This window comes from Poromitra crassiceps, assembly GCF_964638095.1.
Source record: "Poromitra crassiceps genome assembly, chromosome: 1".
NCBI lineage: Eukaryota > Metazoa > Chordata > Actinopteri > Beryciformes > Melamphaidae > Poromitra > Poromitra crassiceps.
In genome coordinates, this window is record NC_139623.1 from 67,481,510 (window position 1) to 67,508,993 (window position 27,484).

Consider the following 27,484-nt stretch of genomic DNA (forward strand, 5'->3'; position numbering starts at 1 on the left):
GAAATGGTGGTTGACGCTGCAAAGAGATTTCTGGATGTGGTTGATGTATCTGGAGCAGAGATAGATAAAATACTGAGAGATGCGTTTGTGCAAACTCAGGCGTCTGCATCTGGAAAGTAATTATGAATCGGAGTACTTTGGGTGGATATGGATATGGGGTTATTTTGTTTATTTTAGTTCAATTAAGATCAGTTTAGGTTTAGTTCAGTAGATGGCGGTGGTGGGCTGAGACGAGAGCAGCTAGCCACAGGCACCTTCATGAAGAACAACAAATTACTTTACCACTGTCTTTTACACAATAGTGCTCATTTGAGCATCCAGGGGCAAAACAAAATGATCCTCCTCGGGTCCGTCTTTCGTTGGGTCTTCCATCTGTGCTTTTACTAACGTTAGTGTGTCGTATATATATAAAGTATAACGTTTTATTTTCCCCTCCTTCATGTGGGGCGCTGCCGTGGCGCCCTCTAGTGGCCGGCCGCCACTGCCTGATGTGACCGTGTGTGGAGTCGTGCATGCTGTGCTGGCGACTGGGTCGAGTATAGAGGGCCCTCACTGGCCCTAAAAACAGCAGCAAGATCTGTGTGTTCGCTCCAAAAGTAAATACGTTGTTGCACCTTACTGCAAATGTAGTCTATGTGAGCACTCCAGGATAGAGCAGTGTCCACATAGATGCCGAGATATTTATATGCAGAGGCCTGTTCAATCTGTATGTTTTTAACGGTAACTGGAGGAGGATACTCTCTCTTTAACACCAAAAATGATTTATTTTGTCTTCACTGCATTTATGATGAGTGAATTGTCTTCACACCACCTACTAATCTATCTGTCCGCTACCTGATGGATGCTGGGGTCGTCTTTAGTGTCCAGCAGAGACAACAAGTGTCATCTGAGAACTTGAGTATACATGTGTTTGGACCTGCAGTTCTACAGTCGTCTGTGTAAATTGTGAAAAGAAATGGTGAGCTGCTAGCCTCTCCAAGCTAGTAGCCAGCTTAGACAAGCTAATGACCAGCCTAGTCAATAGATGATCCAGTGGACTGCTAGGTAAGACAAATCAATAGTCGGCTTCTCATTTCTCACTGACGGTCTCTCACTGACGGTTGCCAATCAGAGGCAGAGAGGGGCGGGTTATGCCTTCGCATAGCCTTCACCATCATCCGAAAAAATATATAGCGGGGACCCCACTTTGGTAACCACTGGAGACTGGACCAGCAGATAAAAGTGAATGACAAACGGTTGTCATGCTTTGACAGGCTAGCTCCGCCCATTTCACTTTCCGGCCCTCCCATTGGTGGAAGCAAAACAACCGCTGCGGCGTGGACGGAGAACCGAGCTGTCAATCAAAGCGGGGGCGGGTTCACTGTGGAGTTTTAAGGGCAGCAGTTGTAAAGTATTCGGGAAGAAGATAAACACGTTAAAGAAAACAGGGTGAACTGTCAGCAGGAACGTGGAGGACCCATCCAAACAGACAGACAGACAGACAGAGGCAGAGAAGAAGTGGAGTTAGTCTGAGTGGATGAAGAGAAACATGGAGGAGGAGAGCGAGCAGATGAGACCTCTCCTCACATCAGTAAGTTCCTCTCCTCTGAAGTTACCTGCTAGCATGAGAGCTAAGCTACTCACTCAGCCCAACAAGCTGCACGCTGCGTGGGGAGAAAGAGCAGGAGAGATGCGCTCGGCTATGCTAACATGCTAACGTGATGTGTCTCTGTGGGATGTTCTCTGCTGTCCTAACAGGACATCAGATAAGGTGTGAAGCAGCTGCAGACTGGCTGCTTTTGTTGTCAGGACCACGCACGCTCTGACAGGAAGTAGAGCAGAGGAGAGAATGCCACGCCAAACTCCCTTCAGAAATCCATAAATTGAACGTGGCTTTTCTTATCGGCGAGAATACGAACCGCAAAAACTATTTCTCAATAGCCTTTATAAATGTATAGGAGGCACTCTTTCATTCCGCATACACCAGGTCCACCATATAGCACTTATTCCAAACCAATTTTAACGTTTCTAATGCTAATGGATTGTCTGTCACTCCCCATCTTTTGGGCAGTTGTTAGCTAGCTACCTACCTGCTTGGTTTATTCTGTGTATAGTAAAAAGGACTGGCTCATAGTCATTCAGAAAAGGAGCCTTGAGTCGTGTAGGCTACTCTTAAATAAGGTGACCAGATTTCTGAAATGAAAATCGGGGACATTTCCAGTTCAGCAGTCAATATATCATTAAAATATCCAATGTTATTATCTATGAAATAAAAAGGGGGACAATTCCAGTTTCATGTATTGGTAACACTTTACAATAAGGGTACATTAAAGGAACACTCCGCCCATTTTCAACCAGCTTTGTATCATTAGAACATCAGTAGTATATCAGAAAACTGTAAGCGGTTTTGAAGTCTGTCATTTAATTTGACAGTTATTGAGTGTTAAACTCAAATTAATAACTCATTAACTCAAATCAACTCTCAATAACTGTCAAACTATTCATCATTCATCTAGTTTGACAGTTATTGAGAGTTGATTTGAGTGAATGAGTTATTAATTTGAGTTAGTGTGGACCAGTGATGTCACTGGTCCACACTTTAACACTCAATAACTGTCAAATTAAATGACAGACTTCAAAACCGTTTACAGTTTTCTGATATACTACTGATGTTCTAATGATACAAAGCTGGTTGAAAATGGGGGTTAATTAAGGGTTAATTAATGCTTAGTTAATGCTTAATAAGCATTAATTAACCATGACTGACCAGTATTCAAACGGAAACAGCTGTGCTTTGAATCGTGGAGGAAACAACTTGGCAACCGTAGCAAAAGGTGCACACCTTTTTACAGTTTGAACACACCCTGGGAGTTGCTCACAGGAAGCGGAGCTGTCTCTGTCTGTGTGTTTTTCAAGGGGAAGGCAGACAAGCTGCAGGCAGCATATTGAAGGCTGACAAGCTGCAGGCAGCATATTGAAGGCAGACAAGCTGCAGGCAGCATATTGAAGGCTGACAAGCTGCAGGCAGCATATTGAAGGCAGACAAGCTGCAGGCAGCATATTGAAGGCAGACAAGCTGCAGGCAGCATATTGAAGGCTGACAAGCTGCAGGCAGCATATTGAAGGCTGACAAGCTGCAGGCAGCATATTGCCGTTTAAGTTGCATAAACATCACAATCTTGTTATCTATTTCAATGATGACAAGCATGCCCAGTTTCCCAGTTACACCACTGAAAATACCCGAACTTCACAGCCTATCGGATGTCACTCACTTAAATCAGTCGCTCGCTCTCCCCCCTCTCCTTCCTGAATGTAATGTGACGCATCTGTCTCGTTTCACTGCAACTAATTGTTACACTTTCAAAAACTAATAGCGGCAGTTAAACTGTATTTCACTTAAATTAGCAATTAATCCGGGGTTCACTTGCATGCCGAAATGTGGGGGGTAATCCGTACTGTAAGTATCTTCACTACAGCTTTAAAAATGAGCCTGCTAGAGCCTCTGATGACCCTAATCACGGCCACGGGGACAGCTCCATCCGGGGACAGGTCACCAAAAACGGGGACTGTCCCCGAAAATCGGGGACGTCTGGTCACCCTACTCTTAAAGCAAGAACACATCAAATGGGCAGATTATTGAATGGAGTTTGGTGTGGCGTTTTCTCCACACGTATTGGGGTTATCCAGGAAGCTGCATGCTTTGGCTTCTGATAAATGGTGATTCACAGCAGGCAGATGATGGGGACAGAAGGATGTCTGGGTTACTGAAACATTTACTAGCTCCAGAAACTGTGGAGCTGACACACACACACACACACACACACACACACACACACACACACACACTGACACACACACACACAGCTGACAGACTCGTGTGTGTGTGTGCGTGCGAAGGGAAGTACATGTACGTGTTTGACTGTTCTGTGCAACACACAACAGGTTTGATGGTTAGTTGCTTAGGCTTTTGATCTGGAAGACCGTACAGCTGCACAATATTGACGAATGGAAAATCTGAGATGTTGCAAGAGATTCGTTCCATCTGAATATAAATTACCCCCCCCCCACCACCACCACACACGCACGCCGCACGCACACACACACACACACACACGCACGCACGCGCGCGCACACACACAGTGAAATGCTGAGCCGCAGGCAGAGAATGCTGATAATGAGGATGTGTGCTTTTCTCCAGAAGGAATTTATAGAGCATAAATTGGATTCATTTTGAACAGCCACTCGCTGATAAAATAAATGAAATTTTGGCTATTTTGAAATGGATAGTTGATATTGTGATTTTATTGAGCAGCTCCAATAGAGTACTGCAGGATTGAGTCTGGAAGTAGCACTTCTGTCTTAGGGGGGAAAGTGAATGGGATTTTACTATGGGGATTTTCACCCACCACAACCCACAACCTAACCCACAATCATCCTGTGTGAGTGGGTTAGGTTGAATCATCCTGTGTGAGTGGGTTAGGTTGAATCATCCTGTGTGAGTGGGTTAGGTTGAATCATCCTGTGTGAGTAGGTTAGGTTGAATTAGTGTCCTCTAGTAAGAGAGTGGCGTCAGCGGAGGACCAAAATGCAAGAATCATTAGCCAATGAACAGCCAGGAATGGGTCTCGCGCTACTTTTGCATGCTAAAATAAAGCAGATAATGTACAATTTGATTCATTTCAAGGGATGAAAAACCCTTTCAAAGTACAACACTGTCTATTTTGATGCAACTCGACAGTGCTGCTTTTTTTACTGAAGAGTTCCACTTTCTACTTCCTGGAAAAAAACTGGTCCATTGGAGTGAATGGAGATGTCGGAACTCTTCTATTATATGGCTCTGGGTTGAATCATCCTGTGTGAGTAGGTTAGGTTGAATCATCCTGTGTGAGTGGGTTAGGTTGAATCATCCTGTTTTGTGTTTGAGGACCCCCTCGTAAACGAGATGATGCATCTCAAGGGGCTTATCCTCTGTAATCTGCATGAGAAATAAAGAAAACTAGAACGGGCTAAATTTCCTAAAGAAAATGTAATTGTGCTTGCTGCCCTCGTGACGCCCCGCCCCCTTTGCAACGCCCCTGCCCTCGACCCCGCCCTTCCATCCAGTATAAATACAGCCCCAATCGGCAATGTGTAGCTAGGACTTCTCTAGGCGATTGCGAGGGTGTACTTAACTGGTTGCTAGGGTGTTTCTGGCTGGTCGCTATGGCGTTTGTAGATGGTTGCTAGGGTGCACTAAGTAATTGTGGGCGGGAAATGGGCGGGCCTATCTGAGTAGAAGCGGGAGGAGCCGAGGAAACAAGGGAAGAAATCCTTTTGATTGTAGAATCTACGGTTCCAAGGTTATGGACCCAAACGTAAAGAGGGCAGCTATAGCGCCAATCAGTCAATCAGTGTAATTTTTTAGGTCAGAGTAGAGGAGTACTCTAGGAACCTATGTACCTGTGTACTATGAACCTATGGTTTATGATCTACGGGTACTTATTGTTGCCATAGCAGATAGTAGAAATGACAGTTGTTGTTTTTATCAGCTCAGAGTACATACCTGCACACCTCTACCAAGTTTCCTTCTCATCAGACAATGCGTTCTCGAGTTATGGTGATTTTTGTGAAATAGGCAACACCCACAAAACTCTGTTATTATTATTTTTTACATTTAACCGGGTAAAAAACCTGGCCAAGAGGGCAACATAAAAACATACATCGTTTGCTTGGTTATTTAAAGCAGCTACGAGCAACTTTTTTGATTGTTATTAAACAGTATAATTACAATATTGATGCATCACATCTTACCTATAATAGTAGCTGAGACCAAAGCCGTGTGAATTGGAGATTGCTCCCTTGGATGATTATTAAGTCTGTGTCTGTCTAAACTCGCGTCAACAGGGGGCTCTCTCTCTCTCTCCTTACCACCGGCCCGGCTACCCGGAAGTGAAACGCGGAAGTGAAACCCGGAAGTGAAACGCAGCTGCCTGCCTCGCCGTTTGCGCTGCCTAGCAACATAACATAAACAATGTGAACGCCACGCATACTCTCGCGAACATCTCTCGTTATATTCTAACAGGTTTTTTGGAAGTTATTTTGTGGTTATGGCCGAAGTGGCTGCTGCAAACCGTTTCATTTCACTTCCTGATCTTCCCTGGCCACAGACAGCCTACACTGGCCGATTCACTCGGGGCTCAAGCGAGACTACTCTGCGTTGGTCTCGTCGACTATTAGAGGTAAGATGTGATGCATTGATATTAAATTTATACTGTTTAATAACAATCGAAAAAGTTGCTCGTAGCTGCTTTAAAAACATTACAAAAGTCTAGTCTACTCCTGTATTAGAACTGAAAATGAAAATTGAACTGTTTATTTTTTTATGTTCAAATAAATAGACTAAGTAGTTATATAAACTCTCTGGTTGTATTGGTTTGCCTTGCTTGCTACACACGAAAAAATAAAATAAAAATAAAACAAATATATTCAAATTAATATGTTTTGTTTAGAGGGAATATTCGAATATGATGTTGGGGTAATTTTGACAGCCCTAACGCACGCACACACGCACGCACGCACACCACACCACACCACACCACACCACACCAGACCTTGTTTTTTTCAAGATTCTAGATCATTTTAATAGCCATAAATAGTGAGCAATCATATTACAAATGAGGAATTTGACTGTGCAGTATGCAGCGCAGTGGTCACAACAACAGCAGAAGATGAAGCAAGCAGAAAACTATCTAAAAACTGCAAGTGTTTGATGTCATTAAGACATCCTTGCTGATAGTTTAATGGAAACTGTCAGGCTTTCTGTTGTCTTCACACAGTCAATACGTTTTGGACAAACTGGTTTCTAAAGGCTTCTGGGGCCGGTTGCACCAACTGGTCTTACGACTGGTCTTAGGGCGGGTTCACACCAGAAAGTCCTGGTCCTTGGTTCGGGCCAGAGAAGAGGATGATACATTGTTTTGTTTCTCAGCTGGTTGGGTTTGCGTTCACAAGGCCAAAATCCACTAGTCCTGCCCACACGAACCAAAGTCACGTGGGCAGAAATCTCGTTCTGTTATTGGCCATACTGACTTCCTCTTGACTCTGTAATATCCAGTTTACGTTGAGGCCATCGGCCATTGTTGATGACGAGCACCCAGTTACTCCATGTCAGAAAATAAAGATGGACGCACGTCGTTTAACCAGTCAACTTATGTCTGTTTATTTAGAGAATTATATGTCAATAGAACAGTAAACATTACAGACTCCACGTTTGTCCGTTGCCACTAGTCATTTTTGTCTGTTTGTGATGTCACTGGTAACGAGACGAGATAAGCTAGCTAACTGCTACAGCTAGCGGTAGCTTCCAAAACAGGAAATAACCAAAAAAATCAACACAAAAAATCACGTGCTTCCTCTGACTAGTCCGGGTGGGGTTCACACCAGAAATGGGCCGCTCCAGAGTTCGCTTGAGAGCAGCCCGAGACCACCTCTAACAGGCGAACCAGAGCGCGGTTTTTAGTCCGCACCAGAGTTCGAGTAGGAGCGTTCACACCGACCCTACGGACCGTACTAAAGGGGAAAGGTCCGATAGACCGGACTAAACAAGGCTGGTGTGAACCCGCCCTTAAGCTAAGTCGGTCGTAACTTTACGACCTAACAGCTACACCGGTTGCACCAATAGGGCGTAAGCCTTTTTCTCACTAAGACCGGTCGTAAATATTACGCCTAGTCCAGAGCAGGCGTAAGGTGCAGTATAGACGGTTTTCACCTGTGTGTTGCGCAATAGTCACAACCCCTCAGCACGGCTGTATTCAGCCCTCAATTATAAACCGCAAACCGGAGTATGTTATAAACGTTATAAATATAGTCACGACGTTAACAACTAACCAATGCTGGGGGTCCGTATGGAAAGTGGAAATCAAAATGGTTAAAAGTTAAATCAATTTGGTCATTCAGTGGCGTTTTACTGCCATTTAAAGTAACGACAAGTAACAGTTAGCCGCTAACATTAGCCACACTACAGCCGATTACCCATTAGCGCAGCGTCATTTGACGTCAGCACACTCTTCTAAACAGGTCGCGTGCCGCATTCCAGTGGGCATTCCCATGCTTTCACATGGACGCGCATCGCTACGACCGGCGTAGTTAAGACCGGCGTAGTTAAGACCAGACGTAAACCCTGTTGGTGCAACAGGCGTAAGTCCACTCTAAAGACTGGTCTTAACTAAGACCGACGTAGGAGTTATGACCAGGCATAGTTAAAGGAGAATTTCGTTTTTTTTGAACCTGGAGCCATTTCCTGGCATTAATTAAGATTTGGCCACTCACCTAGCGATGTCTGCGGCGTTTCTGGGCGTCCTAGCGTTGTTTTGAGATCAATATCGTCCAAGTCGGTCGTAAAATGGAGTTGATTTGGGGCCAAGTGGAAGCCTGTATTTCCTGCATCTAAATAGCTATTTTTCTTCCCGTTTTCACCAAATATCGCCGTAATCTGATCAGTCTACATCCAGCAGAGTAATATTTCACCCCAGGCTGTTTCCTGGAGTGCACAGGCATCCACTACAGGGATCAAATTACCTCAAACGTGATCTAGGTCACCAAGTCTCGTGAAGTCCCGCGATACTTTCCTGTCGACTGGCCAAATACAGCCAGGACGCTTTGCGGTCGTGGTTTTAGCGTAACCTATGTGGGGTTTGGCATAACCTTCGTTCTTTCGAATCCCACATAGGTTACGCCAAACCCCACATAGGTTACGCTAAAACCACGACCGCAAAGCGTCCTGCCTGTATTTGGCCAGTCGACAGGAAAGTATCGCGGGACTTCACGAGACTTGGTGACCTAGATCACGTTTGAGGTAATTTGATCCCTGTAGTGGATCCCTGTGCACTCCAGGAAACAGCCTGGGGTGAAATATTACTCTGCTGGATGTAGACTGATCAGATTACGGCGATATTTGGTGAAAACGGGAAGAAAAATAGCTATTTAGATGCAGGAAATACAGGCTTCCACTTGGCCCCAAATCAACTCCATTTTACGACCGACTTGGACGATATTGATCTCAAAACAACGCTAGGACGCCCAGAAACGCCGCAGACATCGCTAGGTGAGTGGCCAAATCTTAATTAATGCCAGGAAATGGCTCCAGGTTCAAAAAAACCGAAATTCTCCTTTAAGACCAGTTGGTGCAACCGGCCCCTGGTGTTAACCGAGAGAAGCTTCATCTGCACTTTGTATTAATGACTTGTTAATTAATAATCAGAGCAGAAGGTTAGGGGTCTGTTTTTATGCTGACGACAGTATTTCACCTGCTGAAGTGGAAAATGATCTGCAAAAATAATGCTTTGTCATGCAATGAGCTCAAAACGTCTTGAAGTCTCATTTCGGAGATATTAATTGACGACGTTACATTAAATTTGCTGTTACGATCTTCAAGACATTTTGGGCTCATGGCATAATGTAATTAACCCTTGCCACCCAAATTGAAACAAAATAGACAAAAAAATAATGTCGTTTACACAGTTTTTTATAGCTACGATATGACTAGTATTACTATAGGACCGGAAGTGGGGACGCAGCCTACTGTCAAACACAGAAGTGGTGTGAGCATAGAACCTATGTACAGGTCAGGAATTGCACTGAGCACCAGAGCACTTTGTTTAGGATCAAATTTGAGCTCAACCAGCTTTCAAATCATTGCAGCCTTTAACCCTGCAGCCATTTGGAAATTGAAGCAGTTTAATATGGTGATTTTGGATTACAGTAACTGTGCAGCTCTAGACCGGAGTCGTCTCTAGAGACCCTAACCCTAAACTTCACTTCCTATAGATCACAAAAACTTCAGATCAAATACTGCATGCCAGTGCACCTCAGACATATCCTATTCATGAGATTCAGGGCCCGAAATTAACTTTTTGACCCACCGGCCAGTGGCGGGTAGATGGAAAAAATCTACCCGCCAAGCATATTTCTTACCGGCCAAAAAATATATATATATATCCATATATACATTTTTTTCAGTACATTTCAAGTAGATAAGGTATTACGTTGAAGAATACACACTTAAATAAGAGGCCAGAGTAAAATTTGAAGCAAATTATTTTAATATATTGATTGATGATTGATTAATCAATACATGTCAAGTCAATCTTATCAATACATGTCAAGTCAATCTTGAGCTTAAATTGTTGTAAAAAAAACAACGCAGCTAAAAGTAATAACTGCGACAGTGTCAGTGCAGACAGCGCACAACTTGGGCTACGCACCTTTCTCTCCCACTCCACACCTGGCACCTGCGTTAGCTCTCCTGCACTCGTTGTCGGCTCCCCTTCGACTTTATTGGTGGTAAGCATTTTGATTAATCTCCTCATCATACGAGCTCGGCAACAAGTGCGAGCGATTGATTCATTGATTGATTTGTCCGATGTAGGCTGTCAATTTAGCAGAGGTTAAAAGACGCTTTTTACCTCAGCTAAATTGACGACTGCATTCCATTCCAGAGTCATGTTTGGTAGCCTATACGGGAGAGCCATGTGAAACAGTCTCACAAAGCACTCGTGTTAGCCAGCTGCGCACCAAAACACACATGATAACTATTATCTCCTCATATATACTGTATCATACGAGTGTCGGCAACAAGTGCGAGCGATTGATTCATTCATTGATTCGCCCGACGTGGTAGCCTATACGGGAGAGCCAGAATGAAACAGCCTCAGCACTCATGTTAGCCGGCTACACACAGTTTTAATATTACATGACGACTATTTTGGGACCCGCCACGTGGCGGACAGACCTGTCACTCGCATACCTGTCACAGTGTCACTCGCCAAACCTAAAATCTGCCCGCCATTGGCGGGTGGCGGGCTCTAATTTCGGGCCCTGATGAGATTCATGGGAAATTCCGATGATACCCGAGTTTTCCACAAGTAAACACGACATTGGAGGGACGTTCATGTGCTCGTAACTCGTAAATACGGTAAACATATTTCCAAGGTGCACTGCAATGCAGTAGAAGAGGGGGCACGGTGGCTCAGTGGTAGAGCTGTCGCCTCGCAGTCAGAAGGTCCTGAGTTCGATTCTCGCCTGGGACACTGTGGGCGCTGTGGTTGTGTTCCCCCCCATATCTTCAGTGCCTACTGCCCAGGTGGGGTATCTCGTCGTAAGGGCCTTTCTGTCTGTGTGGAGTTTGCATGTTCTCCCCGTGCTCCCCCAGGGGGGTTCCTCCGTAACCCCCCCCCCATTAAAAAAACATGCAGAAGATCAGATCGTCATCGTCATCCGACCAGTGACGACAACATCCGAAGTCGGTCCCCGGGCGCTGTACGAGAAAGCGACCACTGCTCCTGGCCTGCCCCCCGGAGGAAAGGACAAAGCCAGGATGGGTTAAATGCAGAGGACAAATTTCACCGGCCACCGTCAGCATGTGTGTGTTGTGGCCCTCCGTGCATGTGTTGATTGTAATCGTGTGACAATAAAGACGGGCTTGTCCGTCTGAAATCGTGTTTTTTTTAAGATGTAACAGATATTCTTGCTTGTGCTGAAAAGCATATAACATTAGATTTAGAAAGTAAAAGTAAAGCCTGGTCAAAGTAACGTGTTTTTACGTCAGGGGAAATGTTAATGTGTGTGTTAATGTGAGACTTGCCTGTCTGTTGTTTTGTTCTTGCTGAAAAATGTGTGGATGACAGCCAGCTGAGGACCCGCCTCCTCTTTAACGCCTCCTCTTTAACCTTATTGGCCGCCTCCAGCCTCCACACTTTAAATACATCCCATCTGAGCCCCAGCTGGCAGAGTACAGTATTTCCTCAGTTTTGGCTCAAAGCAGACGCAGACAGAGCTGCACTATCCTTCTCTCATACACCCCGCTTTCTTCACTGACTTTTGGAACAATTTTGGACCCATTTTGGACCAGTTTTCCTTTCAGTCTGAGGCGCTCAGGTCGGCCTGTAGCTGAGTCAGGAGTTGGAGTCAGAGTCAGGAGTTGGAGTCAGAGTCAGGAGTTGGAGTCAGAGTCAGTAGTTGGAGTCAGTAGTTGGAGTCAGGAGCTGAAGTCAGAGTCAGGAGTTGGAGTCAGAGTCAGTAGTTGGAGTCCGTAGTTGGAGTCAGGAGCTGAAGTCAGAGTCAGGAGTTGGAGTTGGAGTCAGAGTCAGGAGTTGGAGTCAGGAGTTGGAGTCAGGAGCTGAAGTCAGAGTCAGGAGTTGGAGTCAGAGTCAGGAGTTGGAGTCAGTAGTTGGAGTCAGGAGTTGGAGTCAGGAGCTGAAGTCAGAGTCAGGAGTTGGAGTCAGAGTCAGGAGTTGGAGTCAGGAGTTGGAGTCAGGAGCTGAAGTCAGAGTCAGGAGTTGGAGTTGGAGTCAGAGTCAGGAGTTGGAGTCAGGAGCTGAAGTCAGAGTCAGGAGTTGGAGTCAGAGTCAGTAGTTGGAGTCAGGAGTTGGAGTCAGGAGCTGAAGTCAGAGTCAGGAGTTGGAGTTGGAGTCAGAGTCAGGAGTTGGAGTCAGAGTCAGAGTCAGGAGCTGAAGTCAGAGTCAGGAGTTGGAGTTGGAGTCAGTAGTTGGAGTCAGGAGCTGAAGTCAGAGTCAGGAGTTGGAGTCAGAGTCAGGAGTTGCAGTCAGAGTCAGGAGTTGGAGTCAGAGTCAGGAGCTGAAGTCAGAGTCAGGAGTTGGAGTTGGAGTCAGAGTCAGTAGTCAGAGTCAGGAGTTGGAGTCAGGAGCTGAAGTCAGAGTCAGGAGTTGGAGTTGGAGTCAGAGTCAGTAGTCAGAGTCAGGAGTTGGAGTCAGTAGTTGGAGTCAGGAGTTGGAGTCAGGAGTGAGTTAGTTTGCCATGGAAGACTTTTGGGGGGATATTGCAAATTAGCGGACGGCCAGAGTGGCGATGCTGGTATGTATCTGCAGCTCTACAGAGACTTGCTTCAACACAGTTTGGGTTAAAAAGACACTTGGTATTCAGCACAGTTTGGGTTAAAAAGACACTTGGTATTCAGCTAGGGTTGCACGGTATACCGAAATTTCAATACTTTCGATACTTTTTATTCAAAACGGTTCGGTATTGGAAGTTCCCAAAGTTCAGTACCATCACTTTAACTGGTCGTTGTTGTGCTTTTAAAATGAAGTTGTGGGATTCCTCGTCTAATTAACGTTAGATGAGTGTGGCCTTTGAGTGACATCTGTAATGTGTCACAACAAAATAAATAACCAAAATAAATAACACTACTAACTTTTTAGTCTGAGCCATCCTACATAGCCTATAGTGTGCTGTGCCAGTGCTGCAGTTCCTACTTTTCTATTGAAAATTGACTGATATCACAGGATGTTGTGAAGAGTGCAATGTACATGGCTATATAATTTGTAAAGAGTGTAAAGAGAAATATTGTATTAAGAGATGCATAGAGATAGCCTACATCAGTGGTTTCCAAACTTTTTGTGCCGAAGGCACACCAAAGGGCACGACAAAATCTCAAGGCACACCTATATAGCCTAGTCTATCCGTGCAAAATAGCCTCTATTACTCTTATCACTCTAAATGTTTTTTTTTTTCCTAATGTCAAATAAAATTTGAGAAAATATATTACTAAGAATTAATTTGAAACTTTGCAAAATTACTCCATCAAAGCAGCAACACACCCACTTTTTGTTTAGTTTTAGGCTATATTTGCAATTGCAATAATGCAAAATCCCAAGGCACACCTGGACTTGTCCTAAGGCACACCAGTGTGCCTAGGCACACCATTTGGGAACCACTGGCCTACAAACCCCCTCCAGAAACTACCAAGTGGTACACTCCGCATCTGGGGAGTTCTGGTTTTTGAGCGTATGGCAGTACAGAGAGACGAGAATTCACATGCAGCCGATCGGTGACAAACATTTCATTTGTGAAAAGTAGGGCTGGGTTCAAAAAATCGATTCTCTGATTTTTAATCGATTTTTATTTTAATCCTCGATTATCGATTCATATGTCCAGAGATCGATTTTTTTTTATTTCTTTTTTATTTCTTTTTTTTTCTTAAATAAACAGGCTAAAATATTATGCTGTGTGTGGTAGTTGAAACATAGTTTCAAGTTGACGTTTATTTATGTTTGTAGTTGAAACAAAAACAAATACTGTAGGCTACATGAATGGAAATGTTTGATCATTAATATCTACTTTTAGAAATTATATAGGCTGAAATCAAATCACTGTGCATAATTGTGAAAGTGTCTTTATTGACAGATGAAAAGGCTGTTATTTACCCTTTGTCACCACCTGGTGAGTAAATATATGTGTAACTAAAACCATTAAAATTGACAACAGGTCTGCAACTTTTTTTCCCCATGTATCTACTTGGCTGGTTGGGAACCCCTGTGTTACATAACTGGACAGTCATGTAATTCAGGGTACAGCTCAAAAAAACACGTTTTGGTATCACTAACCAAATCAATATTGAAATTGATCGAATCGGAATCGAATCGAATCGAATCGAAATTAATCGATTCGCAACCTTGTGAATCGGAATCGAATCGATTCTTGAAATTTGAACCAATACCCAGCTCTAGTGAAAAGTAATAAATATACATTTAATTGCCCAGATATGTCTCTTGTCTTTTTATTTTCACTGACATGTTTTGTGTAAATGAGTCGCTATGTATGATTAACTCTACCGTAACTGCTATCATGTGATGCAACATCAGAGACTGAAGGGGAGAGACAGCCGCAGTGATAGAGACAGTCCGCATGTCTGGGAACGCCCACAAAATGTTAAACGGCTGGCGCGCGAGTGGGGTAAAACCGCCCATATATCTCATGGGTTGACTCACCAAAAGACGGTGCTGCGGCTCTAAACTACAGGTTTGGGGGTTCTAGAGCAGAACACAAGACGTCTGCTCAGATGTGCGTTTACTGCGGTGGTTAAATCCCCGATCGTGTCTGCCTGGGCTGGGCTATCAGCTAAATTCTAACTTTGCTGAATGGATAGAATGGGGGTTTTTACCCCACCCTGACCACGCCCCCAGCCAGGCTGAGCCAGCTAAACCAGCGTCTATGACGAGACGTGGCCTCAACCTATAACACGGACAACTTCTCAGTAATCACTTTAGCCTTAGTGTCATTATAAGTTGTGCAGTGTTGTTGCAGGTCAAAAGGCTGTAACACTGGTTACTGCTTTGAATTCTTTAGCAGTGTTTCAATGGCTTCAGCAGTGGGTTACTGTTATGGTGATGGCTTACTTGTTATACTTCTGACAAAGAGATCGTTATTTAGTTGTCCTGTGTGTGTGTGTGTGTGTGTGTGTGTGTGTGTGTGTGTGTGTGTGTGTGTGTGTGTGTGTGTGTGTGTTTAGGGGAATGATGAGGAGGCGGTGCTGGACCAGGGGAAGACCAGCTCCACCCTCCACACCAACTTTGAGAAGGAGGAACTGGAGAGTGAGTCACACACACACACACACACACACACACACACACACAATTGTGCTGATATGACAGGTCGATAAAATGATGCATTAGTTATCCCCAAATGCTCGATGCTTACATAGAGAGGAAAAAAAAGCATGTTTTACATTGTCTCCTAAGGCCGTGTGTCCTTCTAGCTTCTTTTTCTGACGGTTCAATGCTGGAAGTACGCTGGGGAGCGCTGATCTCAGCGCACAATATGCAAGGAAGCAGTCTGAAAGTAACGTTAGCTCAGTGCGGTAGCTAGTTTGATAGCTGACAGCAGGCACGTGCACACATAGACATGAAAGGGGGCTTGAGCCCCTGCCTTTTTTTCAGTCTGTAAAAAGTGCCCTTTTTTTTTTCTTTTTTTTTCTTTTTTTTTATAATACATTTTTCATTTTCATTCCAACAACACATGGACAAAACAAACAGCTCAGACACATGAAAAAATAAAATAAAAAGTGCCTTTTCCTGACCATTAATGCATTTCTAATGCTGCTTTGTATGGAAATTGCCCTTTCCATGCCATCACTGAAGGCAGCATTCAAAGAGAAATGCCTTTTCTGAGCTCTCTTGGCCTTGAATGCACCATTTGTAATAGGCCTCTGCATGGAGCAGTGTTTTTCTAAACCGCCCCTGAAGGCACCAACCCAAAAACGCACGTGGCCCGTCCCCACCCACTCCAGCAGTGCGCACTCCACTCAGCCAGAGCAACCATGCAGACGGACAGCAGCAGCACAGGCGCACACAGTCTGACAGATATATCAGTCAGTCAACGTGAATCAGGTATGTATGTTTGTCAAAGTCTCATCCTAAAATGAGATATTCCTCTAAATCTGGTTAAAATCGGAATATTTAAAATGAGTTATACCCCTAAATTGGCCTTCAAATTGCCTCAAATTTCCGCTGCCGCCCTACGCACGGCGGCTGTAGTGCCCTTTTATGAATTTGAGCCCCTGCCCCTCTAATGTTCTCTGCACGTCCCTGGCTGACAGCTAACATTAGCTAACAACACACTACAGTGATTTAGCTCAACACACACCAGAAATATTAAGTGTCTAGCCAATCTGCTCCCACAATTGAGCCTTTCTGTCTCTGTTGCGATAGTTTCTCCATATGATTAGTTGCCTGAAAAGGAGCACCCGACACCAGCATCTTTCTGAAAAGTTAAAATATTTTCAGCTGGAAGCGCTGGGAGCCGGCGCACAAAAACGCCGGAGCGCTGTGAAAATAGACGCCGTGTGCGCCCGCATATGCTCGCTCCTCATTGGAAACAACTGAAAAAAGATGCCGGAGCTGAGGAAAAGAAGCTAGATCAGTGTTTCTCAAACAGTGGTTCCGCGGGCGCCCCCTAGATTTATCTTTTTTCCCTTTTTTTACCTCCCACTATCCAATCAGAGAAATGTTACGTTTTCTGGGAAAGGGAAGGTCAGATCGCGATGCCTATTAAGGACTATGTATTTTTTCACCCCGAATCCAACGCCACCACCCCCGAGTCTCTATGAGTTACGGTTGCGGAGATAGGTCCACTCTGCATGCAGGGCTACAGGAGAGAGACAGAGTAGGCTACAGCGGGGGGTTGGGAGTTCCAAATTACTGACCAAACACTCTATTTCAGTGATTGCTGTCAGAATATAGAGCCATTTAACACTTACTTGAACACAAAAACATCACTGAATGCAACTTCAAGATGGCAAAAGATAGCCTATTTGACTTTGGCAACATTGTGCATTTATTGAACTTGAAAAAACTTTCTTTGAACTTTTAATATATTTGAACTGAAAAGGAGAAATAAATGTAAAAAAAAAAAAAAAGGTAAATGGACTCAAATACATTTTATATATTTTTGATATCGGTTATCTTGTTTAATAATTGTGGGAAGCCAGAAATGTGATTAATTGTACAGCCTTAATGCTATTTGTAATTTAATTAGCCTGTAATTTGTAATTTACAGTTGAAGTAGTAGGCCTATTGTTTTTGGGGATGTTTTGGGAGTTAGGTGGTCCCTGAGTTTTTTTAATTGGTTAAGTGGTCCTTGGTCTGAAAAAGTTTGAGAAACACTGAGCTAGATGGACACATGGCCTAAGTTGATAAGTTGAAGTCGTTTTCTTATTTTACCCAGTGAATGTACATTTTGAAAAGCATTGTATTTATGTCTGCATCTGTCAGTAGAGTACACGCATAATAATGTGTTAATTCCACTACAAGAGAGACTTGATGTTCCCTGAAATTAGGTGAAAAAATAAAATGCGTGCGCCGTGCATATATCAGCATCAGCAATCAGCCAAAAAAAAATATATATATCGGATATCGGCTAAAAATCCAATATTGTGCATCCCTAGGACGGTAGTCTCACCCCATATTTACACAACCTCACACACACAGAAAGTAGCAAAGTTAGTCGACCTGTATTTACACACAAACACACACACGCACACACGCACACGCACGCACGCACGCACGCACGCACGCACACACACACACACAGAAAGTAGCAAAGGTAGTCGACCTGTATTTACACACACACACACACACACACACACACACACACACACACACAGTTCCTGGAAGCTGTCAGGTTTGCTCTGTGACATCACAGGGCAGTCAGCCTAGAAATGGAGTGTGTGTAGAAAGGCCATTCACAGCTACTTGTCTCCAGCCTCAAGGAACAGATTCCATGTTAAGACTAAGAGGCCATTTACACCTGGCGCTAACATGCGTTATCTGCAATCTGATTGCAATCTGATTGCAGAAATGGTTGTCCTCTCAATCCGCATAAAGTTGCTGTATCCAGATTGAGACGACTCATTGCATTTACACTTGTGTTCAATGTGTACACAATGCATCCCTGACCACCTCAGGAGGTGGTTTGGCCGATCAGATTGCAATCCTTCTTCAATGTGTTTTGGGGGTGTTTACACTTGGCATTTCAAGTGATAAAACACAATCTGATTGCAATCTGATCACAGAAAACGCATGTTAACGCCAGGTGTAAATGGCCTCTCAGAGTAGAAAAAACAATAGAAAACATTACAATTCATATACAAATACATAGATATTGTTATATCCTTGGTCGCAACACGGTCTGTAAGCTGTCATATTTATTATTACTAGGCATCTCAGGGTCCATTCCTAGGTTTGCCCGCTGCTCGTCTCTCCCTCTTGTCCCCTCAGGTCACAGAGTGGTGTATGTTAACCTCTTGTCCCCCTCAGGTCACATAGTGGTGTATGTTAACCTCTTGTCCCCTCAGGTCACAGAGTGGTGTATGTTAACCTCTTGTCCCCCTCAGGTCACATAGTGGTGTATGTTAACCTCTTGTCCCCTCAGGTCACATAGTGGTGTATGTTAACCTCTTGTCCCCTCAGGTCACAGAGTGGTGTATGTTAACCTCTTGTCCCCCTCAGGTCACAGAGTGGTGTATGTTAACCTCTTGTCCCCTCAGGTCACATAGTGGTGTATGTTAACCTCTTGTCCCCTCAGGTCACATAGTGGTGTATGTTAACCTCTTGTCCCCCTCAGGTCACATAGTGGTGTATGTTAACCTCTTGTCCCCTCAGGTCACATAGTGGTGTATGTTAACCTCTTGTCCCCTCAGGTCACATAGTGGTGTATGTTAACCTCTTGTCCCCTCAGGTCACATAGTGGTGTATGTTAACCTCTTGTCCCCTCAGGTCACATAGTGGTGTATGTTAACCTCTTGTCCCCTCAGGTCACATAGTGGTGTATGTTAACCTCTTGTCCCCTCAGGTCACAGAGTGGTGTATGTTAACCTCTTGTCCCCTCAGGTCACATAGTGGTGTATGTTAACCTCTTGTCCCCTCAGGTCACAGAGTGGTGTATGTTAACCTCTTGTCCCCTCAGGTCACATAGTGGTGTATGTTAACCTCTTGTCCCCTCAGGTCACAGAGTGGTGTATGTTAACCTCTTGTCCCCTCAGGTCACATAGTGGTGTATGTTAACCTCTTGTCCCCTCAGGTCACAGAGTGGTGTATGTTAACCTCTTGTCCCCTCAGGTCACAGAGTGGTGTATGTTAACCTCTTGTCCCCTCAGGTCACAGAGTGGTGTATGTTAACCTCTTGTCCCCTCAGGTCACATAGTGGTGTATGTTAACCTCTTGTCCCCTCAGGTCACAGAGTGGTGTATGTTAACCTCTTGTCCCCTCAGGTCACATAGTGGTGTATGTTAACCTCTTGTCCTCCAGGTCACATAGTGGTGTATGTTAACCTCTTGTCCCCCTCAGGTCACAGAGCGGTGTATGTGGGGGTCCATGTCCCTCTGGGCCGTGAGAGCCGGCGGCGTCACCGTCACCGAGGTCACCGACACCATCGCAAACGCCGGGACCGCTCGGACCACGAGGACGGCCGGGAGTCTCCCACCTATGGTACGCCCACAGACTGGATACAAGTATGGACGTAGCCTCATGATGTCACCCATTGGTTTGCTGACTCCTTTCTGAAGCCTGTAGTTTGGGCATTTTCACAGTCACCACCAACTTATTTGTTTCAGAGCCAGAAGTGACCATATTTGGACGAGGAGAGCCACAGCGCCGCCTGCTATTGGTCCATGATTGTCGAGCTGCGTGATCACTGGACAGGCGACCTGTCAATCATGCTCCAAAGTGTAGTGTACTTTGTCTATTTGACTCTAAATGGTAGGGATGGGCAACAAATTTTGAATTTTTCGAATAATTTTTATTTTTAATTTTTATTATCAAGATCGACTTTTATTATTGAAAGTCAAAAATCGTTTATTTAATTATTATTTATATACCGGTATATATATATATATATATATATATATATATATATATATATTCTTTTTTACCGGCGCCTGTCTCTTTAAGAATAACACGTTTGTCCATGTGACGTTGCTATTCACCTTATGTTCAGACCTTACAGTGGGCCAAATTCTTCCGGGTCCTGTTAACACTTCCGGCGGTCACGGCGCAAAATAAGAGAGTTGTTTTTGAAGCGGACAGCGCAGGGGGTAAAATAAAGAATGTAGCCTACTACTTTGAGCTCGGTACACAGCAAGCAAGTGAGTATCCACTGTTAGTCAGGTCAGATAACGTTATCGTCGACAATGACGAGCACTTTCTTGTAAAACATACCTGGACTCCAACAAAGAAAGCTTCAGATAGTTTTCTCTCCTCCGAGCTCTCGAGCCACTTACGTCAATTAGACGTAATTCCATGGAATGTGAGACTTAACGAGCCAGTTACATGGCGTTGCATTCTTAGACATTGCCATTTGCTTTTATTTGGTATGTTACATACAATTGGCTAAATTATTAGTTAATTCAGAGTTAGATGATATTGGAGCAGCCAGCCATTTTATTTTATTTTTAGCCGGAAGTTTTGACACGACCACACAACCGGGTCAAATGGGCGTGGCTACATAAGGTGAATAGGAGCTGCACACGAGAGCTGCTGTTACGAAAGAGCATTATTAGCTAGATGTGGTTCCGTTAGGATATGATTAGGTGTAGTTGGACAGGATTAGACTATTGCTAGGGATAGACTGACGTCACACAAAGGGGTGGAGTGTTGTTTGATTCATTAACTCATTGAGTGCCATGGACGAACATGTTCGTCATTTCGTTTAGTAACGTAGAGTGCCAAGGACGAACATGTTCGTCAATTGCGTTTTTTGACGGGGGGATGTCGTTCTAAGCCTCTTACATCGCCTCTTACAATATGGGAGCTATTGAATGTGTCTAACCTATTTTACAGAACCCTTAGGTGGCGACAGTGCTCTCCAGATTACAGAAAGGCGATGAAAAAACAAAGAAGAAGTCGTTGGGGAAACGGAAATCGCATCGCATCCGTATGCATCGATATGCTGAAGCATAACGTTAGCTGTGCCTGCAGCAGCCAATCTGCTCCCACAATTGAGCTCCTCCGTGTCCGCTGCGACAGCCCATCCGCATGATCAGCCGTGGAGTTGTTATTATTCTCAACTGGAAGCATAGGAGCCGGTGACAAACACACGTGGAACGCTGTAAAAAAGCTGGATGTCGCGCACCCTTCACTGTGCACAGCAAACTCAGCAGAGAGCCACCAGAGACACTCCCATACGGAGGAGGAGTGTGCAGTTGAGGGGTGGGAGGGGGGGGGGGCACGCAGAGCAGCACACAACACCCAGACAGACCCAGACAGCAGGACAGGATTGGCAAACGCAAGCCAGAATATCCGATGCCCACCAGCAGCAAATCAAGACCAGCAAGAAGCTGCAACCAGCAGCGCACGCAGGGGCCAGCGCTGCTGGTTGCAGCTAAAAAATATTATTCTGCCAAACAAAATTCCCTGGCCTTCAATGTTTTATTGAAGGAAATTACTTTTGAGGTGTGACTACATTAGAAAATATTAGCTTCAGAGTCAGTGATGTGCTTGAAATGTTTAATTTCACAAAAGGCTCATTATCTCAGCTTCTAGAAAAAAATGGCTGTTTTTGGTTAAATCAAGCTATCTTCTCCGGCTCATAACTAAAGAACGGAAAATGGGATCAATAAACTTTTTTTTGCAGATGATAGAAGAGAGTCTCATCGTTCTTTGTGCGTGTTCAGTGTTTACATAGTAATATCACACAATATTCTGTGGGCCTCGAGAAATCACTGAAAACGCTCTGAAACTCTGGCACTGGGAGCGTCCGTTCTCCAAAAGTGGCTGGCACTCAATGAGTTAACAGGTTGCACCTGGGCCGCGCTCTCGGTGGCTTTTGGAGTTGCGAGCACACCGCGACGAGCGAGGACGCTAAAGGCGGACTCTAGAGACAAACAGAGACTCTTTTCCAACAACCCACACGGACCACGGACAATGCACTTTTCCCCAAACCCCCGAACTTCCATACTGAGAGCGGGCTGGCCGAGTTGACAGCCGACGCAGCTGAACAGGGCTCGTCTGATCAGGCACGAGCTGGTCGCAGCAACGCCGTGAACAACAACATCAGGAACGTGAACGACAAAGCTTGGGTGAGGCAAACATATATGATACCCCTCAGATAGAATTACATTCACCCAGGTAGTCTTACTTTCACGTTAAAACACACGTAGGGAAGCGCCAGTTTACGGGCTGATTAACCTTAGTGGGGAAAACTAGGAATTAGTACGAGCTAGGTTAGTTAGCAGCATAACAGCTGTGCAGTGTACACTGGAGCAGAACGGCTCTGACAGTAGCAGCACCAGTGAGCAGCACTGTAGCTCTAGAAATGTAGTAGAGATGATCTTAAACTGTCTATATTACAGCAACACTCAGCCACAATAAGGTTTCAAGGCTTGTTACTGCATGAAGAAAAGCTGATATTCTGTCTACTGTTCCCTGGGCCATCTCGGCGCTACACTAATGCTAACGTTGCTAATGCTTAACGTAGGCTCAGGTCTGGCTGCTTAATGACAATAGGGTGCCAAAGTCACCCCCTCTCCCTGTCCATGAGATTTTATCTGCAATTGATTTTTCCATTGACCTTGCGCAAAATGCTTATAAAAATGGTTTTACTTGGTCAAACCAAGCAATTAAACTATACCTAGAATCAGGGGAGACCATGTAACCATGTAAAATTAGACTGTTTTCTTCTTTATTTTGGGGTGGTGGACTTTGGCCCAGCGAATTTCGACTATTGTTTTTGCTAGAAATGCCCATCCTTACTAAATGGGACCATTACTAAATGAACATCAGGCTGTATTGAAGAAGACTTGAAACTAGCGATTGAGACCACCAACTCATTAGGAAAGTGTTATAAATCAAGTGAGAAGTGGGGTCATTTTCCCGTTGACTACTTCGTATAAACGCGAGTTATATAAAAATGTATCCCTTGTACAGTTATTAACAGTGAAATTAGCTATAGAGACCAAAGTGTTTTTGGATAGCAGGCGGCTGATCTTGTTCATATATATATATATATATATATATATATATATATATATATATATATACAGATGGATGCTTTCCAAAAAATTCCAATATCATGGAAAAGTTCGTTTTTTTCCATAATTCCTTTCAAAAAGTGAAACTTTCATAGATTATAGATTCATTACACACAAAGTGAAAGATTTCTAGCCTTTATTTGTTTCATTTTTCATAATTTTGGCCTACAGTTCCAGAAAACCCCCAAAACAGTATTTCTAGAAATTAGAATAGTGTGAAGAAAATCAGCAGTTACTTCTCAGTTATGACTGACTCCAGCCTCAGTCCACTCCCTCTGAATCTCCGCCAAATTTTTTAATCGTCTTTGCTTGACAATCTGCTGAAGCCCACGGTCATCCATGGTATTTCCATGATATTCTAATTTTTTTGGAAAGGATCTGTATATATATGTATATCATATATCCATATATATATAATATTTAGATATATATATATAAATATGGGCCCTTCGGCAAAAAAACAAAACAAGTGACGGTCAAAATGCCAAACTTGAAGCTTGAAAACGGGAGTCCACAAACGGCCCGTGATGTCACGACGGCTACGTCCATCTTTGGATCCAGTGTGTGTTGTGTCCCACAGACATACGTCCATATAGAGAGCCAAAGTCGATGTCACTTGCTGCATTTTGTAAAATGCTTATAAAAAAAGACTTTTACTTCAAACCAAACGATTCAGCTATAGAAACAGGATAGACCACAGAACATATCACTCTGACCAAAATGTTAAAAAGTAGCAGATTTAGGCTGCTTTCTCACTGGGAACGATTGCTTCCGTTCCGTTCCCGGGAACGATTGCCCCCCCTCCCCCGCTGTTCAGCTTTCACATTTAACATTTCATCCGCGCTCGGAAACGGAACAGAGTGCACTTGCATCATCAACTATGCCTGGAGTTGATCCTCGCCCGTGTGTTGTCTATGAGGTTCGGAATGGTTGGCTTTCACATTCGCAATTGTTCCGTGCCCGGGCACGCCAAAGCGCTCCCCAGACCACCTTTTCAAATGGATCCTGTCACGGTTCCCTGTTGCGCGCCCGGGCGCAGAACAGAACGGAACACAACGTTCACACTCGTCAAATGTTCCGAAACTGGGGTCAATTTGGGGACAAGTGTGCTCGGGAATGGTACCTGGGCACCAGTGAGAAAGCACTCTTAATTTCCGACATTTCTTTAAAGGGATACGCCACCTTTCCGGGAGTTTCACTCATTTGCCATAACCCCCGTACATAATGAAGATACACACTGCCTTTACCGTCCGTCGGTCTCCACGCAGTATGCAATGAGCTACAGTCGTCAAGTTACTTAATATCACCATAGAATGGAGGCTAATGGTACAGCCGTTCAAAATAACCAAAAACACACATCTAACAGCACCAAAATACATGTTGTGCTTCGGGTACTCACCACGAGATTAAATATTACAAAATACAGATAATCTGTCTTTTTTAAGGTAGATAGATCGCCGGAATTAATTTCTAAACAGACATACGTGGCATACAGCGGAACCGCTGTTTACAGGCAAACGAGGAAGTAACTCGGTGTGGGGATTTACTCCAAAAATGACGTTTCGCGTAACTGGAATTATATTTCATCTCGTGGTGAGTACCCGAAGCACAACATGTATTTTGGCGCTGTTAGATGTGTTTTTGGTGATTTTGAACGGCTGTCCCATTAGCCTCCATTCTATGGCAAAGTTAACTAACTTGACGACTGTAGCTCACTGTATACTGCACGGAGACTGACGGTAAAGACAGTGTGCATCGAGTCCGAGTGAAATGTTCTATGCTCCGATTTTAAATAGAGCTGAATCGTTTGGTTTGACCAAGTAAAACTACTTTTGTAAGGATTTTACAAAATGTCTATGGGAAAATAAATGGCAGAGGAAAATCTCTTGGTGCGCATGTTGAAGCAGGAAGTAAGGTCAGCTTTGGCTCTCTATTTGGACCCAGGGTCATGGTGGCTATGTCCATATTTGGATCCAGTGTGTGTTGTGTTGTGTTGTGTCACTCAGATACGCCCTCCCAGCGGGTGCAGTTCATTCTGGGGATGGAGGACGATGACGAGGAGCACATCCCTCACGACCTGTTCACCGAGCTGGACGAGCTCTGCTGCCAGGACGGACACAACCAGGAGTGGAAGGAGACCGCCAGGCATGACACTGCACCAAGCTGTAGCATCCTATCATATCATACATTACATTAGATTTATTTAGGGCATTAATAGAGAGCCAAAGTCCTCCCCGCTTCCGGTTTAGACATACACACCAGAGTCATTCATCTGCCACTGTTTTTTTCCATCTACATTTTGTAAAATGCTTACAAAAATAGTTTTACTTGATTCAGCTATATTATTTGGAATCACGAGAGACCATAGAACATTTTACTCGCACAAAACTGCGTGCATGCATGCGTGTGTATATAGAGTATTTATGTATCTACCATCATCTCGTCACCCTCATGCCAGTTGAACCACAGGTGAAGTTTGTCACATATGTAATATATAACACAAAGGGGAGGTTGCCAGCCAGTCTCCAGTTGTGCTGGCAACTTTTTATTAGATAATTTTAATTATAATTCAACTTTTTATGCAAGTAAAATATGGCTTAAATAAGCCGTTTGATAGTAATTCCCATCTTGAGTTTTGTGTAAAGGGAAGGGAAAGGCCTGTCCCAAATATAGACGAGTGAGTTCAGTGATTGATGCAAATAAAAGCCTGGGCTGTTAATCGAAGTTTTACAGTAATTCTTAGATAACAAACGAATACTTGAGCAGTTATTTTATGTAATTTAATTGTGTGTGTGTGTGTGTGTGTGTGTGTGTGTGTGTGTGTGTGTGTGTGTGTGTGTGTGTGTCTTCCTGTGTGTGTGTAGGTGGTTGAAGTTTGAGGAGGACGTGGAGGATGGTGGTGAGAGGTGGAGTAAGCCATACGTAGCGACCCTCTCTCTGCACAGCCTGTTTGAGCTGCGCTCCTGCATCCTCAATGGCACAGTGCTGCTCGACATGAGAGCCAACAGCATCGATGAGATCGCAGGTCAGACACACTCTGAAGCTGAGTACACACTGTGAGATCGCAGGTCAGACACACTCTGAAGCTGGGTACACACTGTGAGATCGCAGGTCAGACACACTCTGAAGCTGGGTACACACTGTGAGATCGCAGGTCAGACACACTCTGAAGCTGAGTACACACTGTGAGATCGCAGGTCAGACACACTCTGAAGCTGGGTACACACTGTGAGATCGCAGGGCAGACACACTCTGAAGCTGGGTACACACTGTGAGATCGCAGGTCAGACACTCTGAAGCTGGGTACACACTGTGAGATCGCAGGTCAGACACACTCTGAAGCTGGGTACACACTGTGAGATCCCAGGTCAGACACACTCTGAAGCTGGGTACACACTGTGAGATCGCAGGTCAGACACACTCTGAAGCTGGGTACACACTGTGAGATCGCAGGTCAGACACACTCTAAAGCTGGGTACACACTGTGAGATCGCAGGTCAGACACACTCTGAAGCTGGGTACACACTGTGAGATCCCAGGTCAGACACACTCTGAAGCTGGGTACACACTGTGAGATCGCAGGTCAGACACACTCTGAAGCTGGGTACACACTGTGCCATTTTTGGCTGTCCCAGACGAAAGCTGACCAACGTGGAAGAAAGTTGGAGATATCTTTGGTTTTGGCTACGACCTAGGTCTACTAACAACCAATAGAAATGCCGCATCATCATATCAGTAGACACTAAATGCTAGTACTGGTAAATGCTAAATGGTGGTAGATGCTAATAAATAATTAACGTTACCTCAAGCTCTCACTAAATTGTCATCCCAAGTTGGCCTCTTTTTCCTAGTCCACATTCTCCTCCTCCTCTTTGGATTTTTCCCCCATACACATAAATAGCCCTATTGCAAGGGCTCAATTCTTACTTAGCTTAATTGTTTATCTCTACCACTATAGTGACGTAGATGCTGATGACGGTAGACTCTTGTGTTTTGATGTGTGTTGTATTGAAACCTGCAATCAGGTGTCATCATCGTACAGTCTACACACATCAAACCTGATGTCATACCCAAGTTTATTAGATCCATGTGTGTGTGTGCCGTGTGGCCTGAAATCAACGTATAAGATTGCTAAAATCGTACAGTGTCTAGGCAGATTTACTTGAGCTTCCAGGGAAAACTAGTGATGGACCATCTTTTTTTGCCAGA

General features: G+C 44.3%; 1 protein-coding gene across 1 annotated transcript in view; it reads left to right on the forward strand.

Moving 5' to 3' along the window:
• The first annotated feature begins 1,405 nt into the window (after positions 1–1,405).
• The window catches only part of LOC310781710 (sodium bicarbonate cotransporter 3-like), a 143,768-nt gene continuing 117,689 nt past the window's right edge, over positions 1,406–27,484 (forward strand). The window contains 5 exon segments of the mRNA XM_083642312.1: positions 1,406–1,570; positions 15,263–15,344; positions 19,596–19,736; positions 25,282–25,420; positions 26,140–26,300. Of these exon segments, the coding sequence (XP_083498438.1) occupies positions 1,517–1,570; positions 15,263–15,344; positions 19,596–19,736; positions 25,282–25,420; positions 26,140–26,300 (577 nt within the window). The 5' untranslated portion in view covers positions 1,406–1,516.